The 13,118-nt window shown below is 39.0% G+C and overlaps 1 protein-coding gene across 6 annotated transcripts in view; it reads left to right on the forward strand.

Moving 5' to 3' along the window:
* The window catches only part of LOC137357103 (methylcytosine dioxygenase tet3-like), a 423,938-nt gene extending 411,222 nt beyond the window's left edge, over nucleotides 1-12,716 (forward strand). For all 6 annotated transcript variants that reach the window (XM_068023133.1, XM_068023137.1, XM_068023136.1 and 3 more), the window contains 2 exons: nucleotides 2,048-2,381; nucleotides 8,519-12,716. In XM_068023133.1, coding sequence (XP_067879234.1) covers nucleotides 2,048-2,381; nucleotides 8,519-10,368 — 2,184 coding nt within the window. In that variant the 3' untranslated portion in view covers nucleotides 10,369-12,716. The remainder of the gene's footprint in view (nucleotides 1-2,047; nucleotides 2,382-8,518) is intronic.
* Nucleotides 12,717-13,118: the final 402 nt, after the last annotated feature.

Consider the following 13,118-nt stretch of genomic DNA (forward strand, 5'->3'; position numbering starts at 1 on the left):
AGAGTGAGAGGGGGTGTAGATCAGAAAGATTGGTGGGGAGGGAGCAGGATGGAGATTGGATGGAGGGCAGAGTTGGCTGATTGCAGGGGCGGGAGGTCCTCCAACCATAGGGAGGGAATCAGCTTATCTAGGTTGGCTGGGTTGGGGAAGTACTCCTGCTACTCCTGGCCCACAAGCTGTTGGATCTGGCCATTCTTATCTCCCTCCAGCCTCCGGAATTCCCAAGCTCTAGGTAACCAGGCCTGCAAATACATTTTAATACTTCAATTATAAAGCTGCCTCTGGAGAGATTTGTTTTTCACCCCACCCATCCCCATTATAACTGGAAAAATGTTTTATTCTTTCATGGGATGTAAATGTCACTGGCAAGGCCAGCATTTGTTGCCCATCCCTAATTGCCCTCGAGAAGGTGGTGGTGATCTGTCTTCTTGAACCACTGTAGTCCTTGGGGTGTAAGTACACCAACAATGCTGTTCGGAAGGGAGTTCCAGGACTTTGCCTCAGTGACAGTGAAGGATCAGCGATATAGTTCCAAGTCAGGATGATGTGTGACTTGGAGGGGAACTTGCAGATGGTGGTGTTCCCATACAACTGCTGCCCTTGTCCTAGGTGGTAGAGGTCACAGGTTAGGAAGGTGCCATCGAAGGAGACTTGGTGAGTTACTGCATTGCATCTTGTAGATGGTACACACTGCTATCACTGTGTGCTAGTGGTGGAGGGAGTAAATGTTTAAGGTTGTGGGTGGGGTGCCAATCAAGAAGGCTGCTTTGTCCTGGATGGTGTCAAGTTTCTTGAATATTGTTGGAGCCACACACTCATCCAGGCATACTCCTGACTTGTGCCTTGTAGATGGTGGACAGGCTTTAGGGAGTCAGGAGGTGAGTTATTCACTGTAAAATTCCCAGCCTCTGATCTGCTCTTTACTATTTGTATGGTTAGTCTAGTTAAGTCTCTGGTCAATGGTAACCTCCAGGTTGCTGATAGTGGGGGATTCAGCAATGGTAATGCCACTGAATGTCAAGAGGAGATGGTTAGATCCTTGTTGAAGATGGTCATTGCCTGGCACTTGTGTGCCGCGAATCTTACTTGCTACTTATCAGTCCAAGCCTGAATGTTGTCTTGCTGCATCTGGACATGGACTGCTTCAGTATCTGAGGAGTTGCAAATGGTGCTGAACATTGTGTAATCATCAGCTAACATCCCCACATCTGACTTTATGATGAGCAGCTGAAGATGGTTGGGCCTCGGATACGACCCTGAAGAACTCCTGCAGCCATGTCATTGGGCTTAGATGTTTGGCTTCCAACAACCACAACCATCTTCCTTTATACTAGGTATGACTCCAACCAGTGGAGAGTTTACCCTGATTCCCATTGACTTCAATTTTGCTAGGACTCTTTGATGCCACACTCAGTCAAATGCTGCTTTGATATCAAGGGCAGTCACTCTCACCTCACCACTTGAATTCAGCTCTTTTGTCCTTGTTTGGAACCAGACTGTAATGAGATCTGGAGTCAAGTGGCCCAGGCGGAATGGTCGCATTGGAGGGATTGAGTTTGAGTTTCCAGTTTTTTTAAGTTTTAACCGATCCCTGCCTTATTGGAGGATTAAAAGTATTCTCATTATGTATTTACAAAGATCGTATATTAAATTCAGGTGTTGTACTACTCCATACTGCAAAAACCACCATTTAAACATTTAAATAATTTCGTACTACAATCAAGTGGCAGGCACTACTGCATTCAACCTTAAAAATTAATTAAATGTTGAAATAAAATCAGGAGCATTATTTTAAAAATGAGACTGTTTTTGGCTCAGGAAATGTTGCTGCTGCACCAGAATAGAATTGCCTGCAAAGTGACTTCCGTTTCCATCAGATTATGGGAGTTCAGCACGCAATACATCAAACTGCAGATTTGTGCTAGCTATTACTTATGTGAATGTGTTAATTACTTATCTGAATTATAAAAGCTGGATAATAAACGTAAGCATGTTTCTTATCACAGGAATACTTAAATAATCTGTTTGGGATATTTTTTATTCATAGGTTTGTACATTAACAAAAGAAGACAATCGTAAGATAGGAACAACCCCAGAGGATGAGCAATTGCATGTGCTTCCACTGTACAAAGTGTCAACAACTGATGAACATGGTAGTGAAGAGAATCAGAATGAGAAGATTAAAGCGGGAGCAATACAAGTGCTTACGGCATTCCCCAGGGAAGTAAGAATGCTGCCTGAGCCAGTTAAATCAGCACGTCAGAAGAAACTAGAAGCAAAAAGAGCAGCTGAAAAACAGAGAAACCAAGCAAAGAAACTTTTGGCTGGAAAACTAAAACAGGAAGCAGAAGATTTGAAGTGTAGCACTCCACAAAACAACGGTATTTTGTTTTATTATAAACTATGTATCACCTTTACACAACACTTCTCTATATATAAAAAGAATTAATTTAATTAAGCTTGATATTTAAGGGTTTTCTACCCTTTTCTTAATAATATGTCAAAGTTTTAATTACTGTCATTGAGCTTTTTCTTATATGCTCGAACTCTTCACTGATTCTTTGCGACACAAGATGCAATTATATCTGGAAGTTTGGCGAAATCTCAGTGTTTCTCATTTGTTTCAGGTGGTCAAAACATTTCCTTTTTTTTAGCTTGTGTGTCAAATAATTGCTTTTTAGGTCATTCTGAGTCACAATTAGACAAAGCGTCTGTTAAAAAGCTCATATTAGCTATTTAAAATAAAAGAACCCATAAAATGAAAAGAAACACAAGAAGCAATCAATTGTTCCCCACTTTTCTGATAAATATTACTAACAGATCCCCAGTGGCATGGCTGCAAGGTATTCTTGGGTCTTTGTATGCTGATGATACTTGGCTTCTGACCTGACCTCTATTCCAAGTAATTGGAGCTATTATATGTACATATCAGGCTTTATTTGTCATTTTTCAAGTATATTTTGCAGCTGCGACATAATAGCCATAGCATGACATACTTGAACTGAATGCAAGTTTTTTTTTATACTGGCTATGTCTCCAAATTAATGACCATAATTTATGATAAAAGGAAAGAAAATTTACAGTAACTGCCAGTGGAATAAATTATGAAAATCTTACATTATGCAAAATAATAGGTTTGAATCTTAGACTGAATGTTTTGTTGTTCCAATGAAGTCCAATAAAAAAACATAATTCAGGTCCTGAGGAAGATGTGTTTTTTTCCCCAAGAAAATTGTAAAATCTTGCCAAAGCTTGCAATCTGAATCCAAAGATCATTTGTTGTTAAAATGACCAAATTAAGATACTGGTGGCCCAAACAACCTGCTGAAGTCCCAATACATTTCTAATGGCAACCAGATGTTACTATCAATCAATTTGCCTGGATAAGCCTAGCAACGGCAGGCCAGTCAGTTTAACCGTGATGCTGAGAAAGCTTTTAGAAATAACAATCCAGGACAAAACAACTTGCTGAAGCCCCAATACTTTTCTAATGGTAACCAGACCTTAATACCAACCAATTTTTGCCTTGATTAGCCTAGCAACTACAGGCCAGTCAGTTTAACCTCAGTGGTGGGAAAGCTTTTAGAAACAATAATCCAGGAGAAAATTAACAGTTACTTGGACAAATGTGGATTAATTAAGGAAAGCAAGCACGGATTTGTTTCGGGTAAGTTGTGTTTAACTAACGATTGAGTTTTCTGATGAGGTAACGGAGAGGGTTGATGTGGTGTACATGGACTTCCAAAAGGGATTTGATACAAAATGCCACATATCAGGCTTGTCAGCAAAATGGACAGTGGCAGCATGGATAAGAAGTTGGCTGAGTGACAGGAAACAGACAGTAGTGTTGTTTTTCAGACTGGAAAAAGGTATATAGGGGAGTTCCCCAGGACCACTGCTTTTTTTAATCTACATTAATGGCCTAGACTTGGGCGTGCAGGGTACAATTTCAAAATTTTCAGATGACACCAAATTTGTAAATACAATGAACTGTGAGGAGGATAGTGATAGGCGTCAAGAGGACAAAGACAGGCTTGTGGTATGGGCACATGCCTTCCAGATGAAATTTAATGCGGAGAAGTGTGAAATGATAGATTTTGGTAGGAAGAAAGAGGAGAGGCAATATAAAATAAAGGATACATTTCTAAAAGGGGTGCAGGAGCAGAGGGACCTGGGGGTATACGTGCACAAATCACAAAGGTGCAGGGCAGGTTGAAAAAGTGGTTAATAAGGCATACTGAATCCTGGACTTCAAAATTGAAGGAATTGAGTACAAAAGCAAGAAACCTTTTAAAAAAACACTGGTTGTGCCTCAACTGTGTCCAATTCTGGGCAACACATTTCCCTTCTCTTATCCAAATTCTCTTTTTGTTACACATTATTGAAAAATTAAAGCACTGCTGTGTGTTACTTCTCACAGTCCATGAACGGTTAGTACAGAGCAATTCTACTGTACGCATTACACTGAATATCAGATTCTCAGTGGAACCAAATGCACAAAAGCATGGTTGTCCTGTATAATAATCCCAGTTTCCTCAATCACCAAACTAATCAAACTATGGGCGGCACAGTGGTGCAGTGGTTAGCACCGCAGCCTCACAGCTCCAGTGACCCGGGTTCAATTCTGGGTACTGCCTGTGTGGAGTTTGCAAGTTCTCCCTGTGTCTGCGTGGGTTTTCGCCGGGTACTCCGGTTTCCTCCCACCACCAAAGACTTGCAGGTTGATAGGTAAATTGGACATTATAAATTGCCCCTAGTATAGGTAGGTGGTAGGGAAATATAGGGACAGGTGGGGATGTGGTAGGAATATGGGATTAGTGTAGGATTAGTATAAATGCGTGGTTGATGGTTGGCACAGACTCGGTGGGCCGAAGGGCCTGTTTCAGTGCTGTATCTCTAAATAAAAAATAAAAATAAATAATCATTGAAGGACCCTGTATTTGTTACTTAGTTTTCCATTTGCAAATCACAGCTGACATAAGGAAACTCAAAAAATGTTTAAAGTTGACAGTCTTGGGCTTCTTCCACAAACTGAAGAGTTGTATTTTTCCTTTACCAAAAAGTAGGCTTTTTCACTTTTCCCCTTGTAATAAAAGTAACTTTTCTACAAATTGCACATCAGTTGGATAGATATGACATTCACTGTAAATAAAGTGCTGCAATTTTGATCAACTTTCCTTTCCATGATTATTGAGATTCTGGAAACCTTAATCAGTCCCATTTGTTAGTAGTTGAAAGAGACCAATCTTCCTCAAATTCAGATTCAAACTGGTTATAGTATATTATCTATGATAAACCAATAGACAAGAACTGCCGCTATCACGGAACCTACTGTTTTATGACCTACTACTGGTCAATGAGCGCAAAGAGTTACTGCGACATAAGCTGTTTCCTTTCAAGGAAAACAGGAATAAAATTGGAAAATTATTTCAAATAAAACATGCCAAGCAAAGCAATAAAATTGTTAATAGGCTTTTCAACTCTAAAAAATATTTGAAATCTGATGACTCACATGAATGCACTCAGCCATGTCAGTATGGCAGTAACTTAATAGATGTTCCCTTTAATTTTGATAATATTCACATTTATAGAATAAATATTAAATAAAATAATTGTACTTCAGCATAATGTTAAAAATTAAATATTCATGAAGCAAGTTACTTTAATGGTTATTTCAAGTAGTGAGATTTTTATTTTCAATTGATCGGAAATACAGATTAAAAAAGTCAACCAATCTGGTAGGATCATGAAACACAGAACTTCTCACATCCAGAATGTTTTCAATACAATTTAGGAGTACATGGATATCATAATTTAAACAGTGAAATCTAGGAACAGTGGAGGTCCAAGGGATTTAGGGGCCACGTACACAGATCATTAAAATGTAGCAGTCAGGTGCAAAAAAACATCAACAAGGCTGATGGAATATTAGCCTTTATAACTGGAGGGATAGAATAAAATGGGGAGGAAGTTTTTCCACAGTTATACAAAGCACTGGTTGGACCACACCTGGAGTACTGTGTCCAGTTTTGGGCACTGCACCTTCGAAAGGATAGACTGGCCTTGGAAGGAGTGCAGTGCAAATTCACTAGAATTTTACCAGGGCTCCAAGTGTTAAATTATGAGAAAGAGTACATAAACTTGGCTTCTATATTCTCTGGAATATAGAAGGTTAAGCTGTGATTTGATTGCGGTTTTAGGATTTTAGAAAGAATTGATAGGGTAGATCGAGAGAAACTTTTTCCATTGGTGGGGGAATCATGGACAAGCGGACATTAGCTTAAAATCAGAGATAGGCCATTCAGGCAAGAACAAAGAACAGTACAGCACAGGAACAGGCCATTCGGCCCTCCAAGTCTGCGCCGATCTTGATGCCTGCCGAAACTAACACCTTCTGCACTTCCGGGGCCCATATCCCTCTATTCCCTTCCTATTCATATATTTGTCAAGATGTCTCTTAAACGTCGCTATCGTATCTGCTTCCACCACCTCCCCTGGCAGCAAGTTCCAGGCACTCACCATCCTCTGTGTAAAAAACCTGCCTCGCACATCCCCTCTAAACTTTGCCCCTCGCACCTTAAACCTATGTCCCCTAGTAACTGACTCTTCCACCCTGGGAAAAAGCTTCTGACTATCCACTCTGTCCATGCCACTCATAACTTTGTAAACGTCTATCATGTCGCCGCCCCTCCACCTCCGTCGTTCCAGTGAAAACAATCCGAGTTTTTCCAACCTCTCCTCATAGCTAATGCCCTCCAGACCAGGCAACATCCTGGTAAACCTCCTCTGTACCCTCTCCAAAGTCTCCACGTCCTTCTGGTAGTGTGGCGACCAGAATTACACGCAATATTCGAAGTGTGGCCTAACTAAGGTTCTGTACAGCTGCAACATGACTTGCCAATTTTTATACTCTATGCCCCGACCGATGAAGGCAAGCATGCCGTATGCCTTCTTGACTACCTTATCCACCTGCGTTGCCACTTTCAGTGACCTGTGGACCTGTACGCCAAGATCTCTCTGCCTGTCAATACTCCTAAGGGTTCTGCCATTTACTGTATACCTCCCACCTGCATTATACCTTCCAAAATGCATTACCTCACATTTGTCCGGATTAAACTCCATCTGCCATTTCTCCGCCCAAGTCTCCAACCGATCTATATCCTGCTGTATCCTCTGACAATCCTCATCATTATCCGCAACTCCACCAACCTTTGTGTCGTCCGCAAACTTACTAATCAGACCAGCTACACTTTCCTCCAAATCATTTATATATACTGCAAACAGCAAAGGTCCCAGCACTGATCCCTGCGGAACACCACTAGTCACATCCCTCCATTCAGAAAAACACCCATCCACTGTTACCCTCTGTCTTCTGTGACCGAGCCAGTTCTGTATCCATCTTGCCAGCTCACTTCTGATCCCGTGTGACTTCACCTTTTGCACCAGTCTGCCATGCGGGACCTTGTCAAAGGCTTTACTAAAGTCCATATAGATAACATCCACTGCCCTTCCTTCATCAATCATCTTTGTCACTTCCTCAAAAAACTCAATCAAATTAGTAAGATACGACCTCCCCTTCACAAAACCATGCTGTCTCTCGCTAATAAGTTCGTTTGTTTCCAAATGGGAGTAAATCCTGTCCCGAAGAATTCTCTCTAATAGCTTCCCTACCACTGACGTAAGGCTCACCGGCCTACAATTTCCTGGATTATCCTTGCCACCCTTCTTAAACAAAGGAACAACTTCTTAAAGAAGAAATACTTCTTTAAGCAACGGGTGGTACAAGTGTGGAACCCTCTCCCACAAAAAAAGTAAATGCTAGCTCAATGAATAATTTTAAGTCAGAGATCAATAGATTTTCACCAGACAAGGGGATAAAAGGATATGCAGTCAAGGCAGGTAGATGGAGTTAAGATACAGACCAACCCGAATCTCATTTGGTGGCAGAACAAGCTGGAGATGCTGAATGGCCTCCTCCTGTTCCTACAATAATTTATGTGTTTGCAGCTCTTTAGAGCATGTTCTTTGTGACAAGAATTTCCAGCAAAAAGTTTGAAGGGAAGGCGTAATCAAACATTTCACTGAAAATCTCATTATATATAAAAAAAACTAAGAACAAAATATTTGATTTCTTAATACTTGCTAATGAAAAGTAAATTTTGAACAGATCCGAGAAAAGATATTTACTCTCATCGGGTGATAAAAGGTTGAAATAATCCATGTACAAGATATTGTACTCAAATGTATTACAAGAACCTGGAATGTAGGCAGCGTGAAATGAAGTAAAAAGGGAAGTGTTCAGTGGGTCAATCGGTCTTTTCTTGACCTTGAATCTTTCTTGTATTCTTATTTTGTAATTAATTTTTATTTTAACTGTTAATGACATCATTTATTGTCCAAAAATTACATCTAATTTGTATAATAATTATATTAGACAGGCTATATTTGACATTTAAAATATGGCTGTGTGGGTCACCAATCATTCCAGTACAACTTGTCCTTTTTCATGTTCCCACAGATGTGACATTGGCAACTGCAACGCACCAACATCACATTACAACTTCAATCAAAATAGAACCACAAGATCACTACAACTCCTACAAACATAGTAGAAATTCAGTTGTTGAGAGCTACACAGTACTTGGTAGCTGCAGACCCTCCAACTCTTATAGTCTGGGCAATGTCTATCCTTATCATTCCTACTATGCAAGGCCAACCCTGCCTTCCATTAACAATTTTCATCCAAGATATTCACTTTCTTATGGATATTATGGTTATGCAAGTAACCAATTATTTCCTCCATCATTCCTTAACTATGGCAGAAATGATATCAGACCAAGGAGTTTCTCAGGAAACAGCTTTGAGAAGAAGCCTGATGTACAGGAGCTGTGTGCTACTTTCAATCTTGCCCTCAGAAATAACAGGATTGATTGCTCCGACCAGGCGACAGAGATGACACCAAAGCAGAATCATCAGCCCATGTTCCAAGGAGGAACAGGATTAGTTTCTCAAACATCGTTATCCACAACATCCAATCAGTCACATCAAATACATCAAATACCTGAGGAAATCAGAAGAGTTTCACAAAATGCAAACAGTATCAATCAATTTATAAAACAAGAGCCAGATGACTCTGTTTCCTATTCTGAATCCTGTCATGGGGTCTCTATGAACATCCATGGAGTAAACAATACCTTTCCTGCTTTGCAAATGCCACCCAACATCGCCCATCAAGGAAAATCATGGGATATGTTTAAACCAAATGGCAGCTTGATGTCAACTGGAACATCTGGACATGAAAAACCATGGGGCTTATTCAATCCTACCAATAATACCAAGTTAACTAATACAAATGTTCAAGAAAAATGGAACAGAATAACACCTAACATGAATGCAACAGGATTGCCTGCGTCAAATATGCAAGAAAAGCCATGGAATTTACTTACAGATAACAGAAGTGCACCACCAGTGCAAAGTGCAAATCTCCAGGAAACAATATGGGATTCGTTCAAAACAGGTGAAACAATCTCACCACCTTCCATGTCATCTAATGTGAATCTTAAGGACAAATTATGGGAACCTGTGAAAATACAGAACAACTTGTCAATGATATCAGGTTCTAGCCTGCAAGATAAGCCATGGGATTTGTACAAAATGAGTAACAGTAAGCCTTCAGTATCCAGCATAAACCTGCATGAGAAAGTCTGGGGTGAAAATGGAACAGTGTTAGCCAGCACAAATATGGAAAGCAAGCAATGGGATCTTTACAAAGTAAATGAAAATAAGCCAGTATTACATAGTGCAGGCCCACAGGAACAGCTGTGGGATCCTTACTGCATGAATGAAAGCATGGATGACTTGCCTCCTGAGAATGTTAAAGAGGAAGAGGAGGAAGTCTGGTCTGACAGTGAACACAATTTTTTAGATGGGAACATTGGCGGGGTTGCTGTGGCACCAGCTCATGGTTCTATTTTGATTGAATGCGCCAGAAGAGAGCTTCATGCCACTACTCCATTAAAAAAACCAAACCGGTGTCATCCCACACGGATATCTCTTGTGTTCTACCAGCATAAGAACTTAAATCAGCCTAACCATGGCTTAGCTCTCTGGGAAGCAAAGATGAAAATCCTTGCAGAAAGAGCAAAACAAAGGCAGGAAGAAGCAGCAAGATTAGGCTTGCCTCTGGTAAACACCAAGCTTCTTGGGAAAAAACGCAAGTGGGGCAGTGCACCAACTACAGATACTGAACATGACAAAAAAGACTATTTTCCCACACGTCAGGCAATGACCATCACAACAAACACTGTTATCACTGTGTCTTCATATGCCTATACCCAGGTAACAGGACCCTACAACCGCTGGATTTAAGATATGTACAACATTGCGGCCATTTTACCTCACTACAGCAGCTGTTTCTGTTGCTGGTTGCGGTGCTTTCCTCTGATGAATATACTGTAGAGGGGAAATTCCACTCAAGTGCAAATCATCTCGAAAGCTGCACTCTGAGCAAAGAATTTTAATTACAATTGAAAAATTTCCTGGTTTTAGTAATCTAATTTATATATCTACATGTTTTTGAACTTATAGTTGCCCATCATACTGAGGGGTAAAAAGAAAACTTTTTATGTCAAATTAGAAAAATAGTATTTATTGTACACCTTTTGTTGTATTTGTTGTTCAAAAAATAATCATTTGTTAGAGAAGCAGCTACTACTTCAGGGCCAGGTTAATTCTGACAGATATCAACATCTCAGCCTGCTGAATTATATGTGTAGGGCATCATCTGAAACAAATCTTAATGAAAAAGAAACTGGTGCTTTTTTAAAAAAAAAATAAGTTTACAGCACAGAGGTCATTTTTTAGTCACAACAGTAAAAATCAACTACACAACCCTTAGCCCAGCAACTTAAATTTGTAAAATGTATTCCGCTGGCCTGGCTGTTGGTGCTCTAAACCTTATTAGCCTGATGTTTCTGATTGAAGCATCAAACACATGCACTTATATGTAAAAATTTTCCCATTGTGCAGTTCAGAGGTAGATTATAATGGCAATTAATATCATGGTGCTCCTCCAGCTCATTGTTTTTACAATTCTCTTAAGATCTTATTTCACTGAAAGAAGAAATTTATAGTACATCTAATGTACTCGCTAAGGCAAGCTTAACTGATAATGCTGAAGTCATTTTATGACTGATCATCTAGTTGTGTTTCACTAAACTTCTGATTTGTAATTACAGTAAAACCTGTACTTTTGCCATCACAATTTTCTGGCAGCCATTTTTCTCTCCTAGCTATATCAGTGTAAACAAAAAATGGATCAGGAAGCCACATTAACAGGATTTTTTTCCTTTAACCCGACTAAAATAAAAATATTTCAGAACGTTGCAATTTTATATCAAAACATAGACTCAACAACTGAACTGTACTAATGATTGCCAGATTTATTTCTGTGTCTACTGTCAAGCAAACTAAAATTTCCAGAGCTTCAAATGTACTCAAATTACATATTGTGCTTCACTAAATAACTAAATATGGGTTTTACTGTAATGACAATGCACCACCAGTCTAGAAGGTCGCCCTGTCATTAGCATGTTGTTATTAAAACTGCATTCAGGTGCCTCTTCAGAGTGCTGGGATTCAAATGACAGTTTGATTTAATTTTACTTTTATTCTTCATTTTTACATTTTGGTTTAAAAAGAACAGTAGGTTGTATATTTTACCTGCATCCTATATCCTCCAATTTTAAACTGTAAATATATTAAAAACATTTGAAAGCACTTTCACCTTGATTTTAAAATGACAACTTGAAGTAGTTTATTTAACAGATAATTATTGGGAGAACTACTGTAAATAGCTGCAGAATTTTTAGCAAAATATTTCTCCACTTTCCTGCATTTTTTCCTTTAACTTGCCCACAACCATGTTTAGAGATTAATAATGAATAATGATCTGGTTAGTGTACTGGTTCTTGAATTCTATTCATGTTCTGAAACTGATAAAGCCCAAAGGAAACTCAAGAATTACTTTTTGGGATCGTTGAAATACTTGTTTTTGATCAGATACCATGCTTAAAATAGTCTGTTGGTTTGAAGTACCAGTTATTTTGTCACATTGAAGCAAGCATAGTGCTGTCAAATGTGGTGCAGAGCAGAGGAACATCAATCCAACCTGCAGTATTTCTAAAGTAGCAGCTGTAGAAATAAGGGAGTGGTTTATGATCCAGACTTACTGTACTTAAAACTTGTTTTATCTTGAAACCAATAGATGTTTACCCAGTTTCACATTTTAAAATGCATGTTTTGTTTAATTGCCTGAGTTTTTAAAATTGGGTACTGAATTACTTGCATGAAAATAGATCTACTGATTTTGTACAAATGCTTCATATTTTGACCAAATTTCCTCCACTGAGCTTGTGTTCAGCTTTGAGGAAGTCACTGTACAGTTTAAAAATGGCATTATTTTTTTATTCCAGCAACAGTATACCTGTACATCTAATGCAATGTTTCACATACACGAAAAAGGACTGTGATTAAAAAAAAGTCAGTGTGTACATCATAATGAAAGCAAATATCATCTGGAAAAATTTCAAGTCTCAAAAGAAAATATAATTGACCAGGACATATTATTTGTAAGGCATAAAAAGAACTGTAAATATTCTAAAGTAAAAACAAGAAGTGCTGGAAATACTCAGCAGGTCAGGCAGCATCTGTGGAGCGAGAACCAGAGTTAACATTTCAGGTCAGTGGCCTTTCATCTGAGAGTTCTGATGAAAGGTCACTGACCTGAAACGTTAACTCTGCTTCTCTCTCCACAGATGCTGCCTGACCTGCTGAGTATTTCCAGCACTTTTGTTTTTACTTCAGATTTCCAGCATCTACAGTATTTTGCTTCTATTATTATGTAAATATTCTAATTTTGGTTGGTTCTATTCAAATGAATTCATGTGCCTTCCTTATTTCACATCTAATGTCCAAAATCAACAAACCATCCAGAGGACAAAATTTAAGCCTTACTCCCACCCCACTGCAAAGTTCAAACTAAGTATAATATCGTATAAGCATAATGTTAACTGGACACCATATTATTCCCCAGTCTGAATATCTAATCAGATATTTAC

The sequence above is a fragment of the Heterodontus francisci genome, chromosome 47 (genome assembly GCF_036365525.1).
Source record: "Heterodontus francisci isolate sHetFra1 chromosome 47, sHetFra1.hap1, whole genome shotgun sequence".
NCBI lineage: Eukaryota > Metazoa > Chordata > Chondrichthyes > Heterodontiformes > Heterodontidae > Heterodontus > Heterodontus francisci.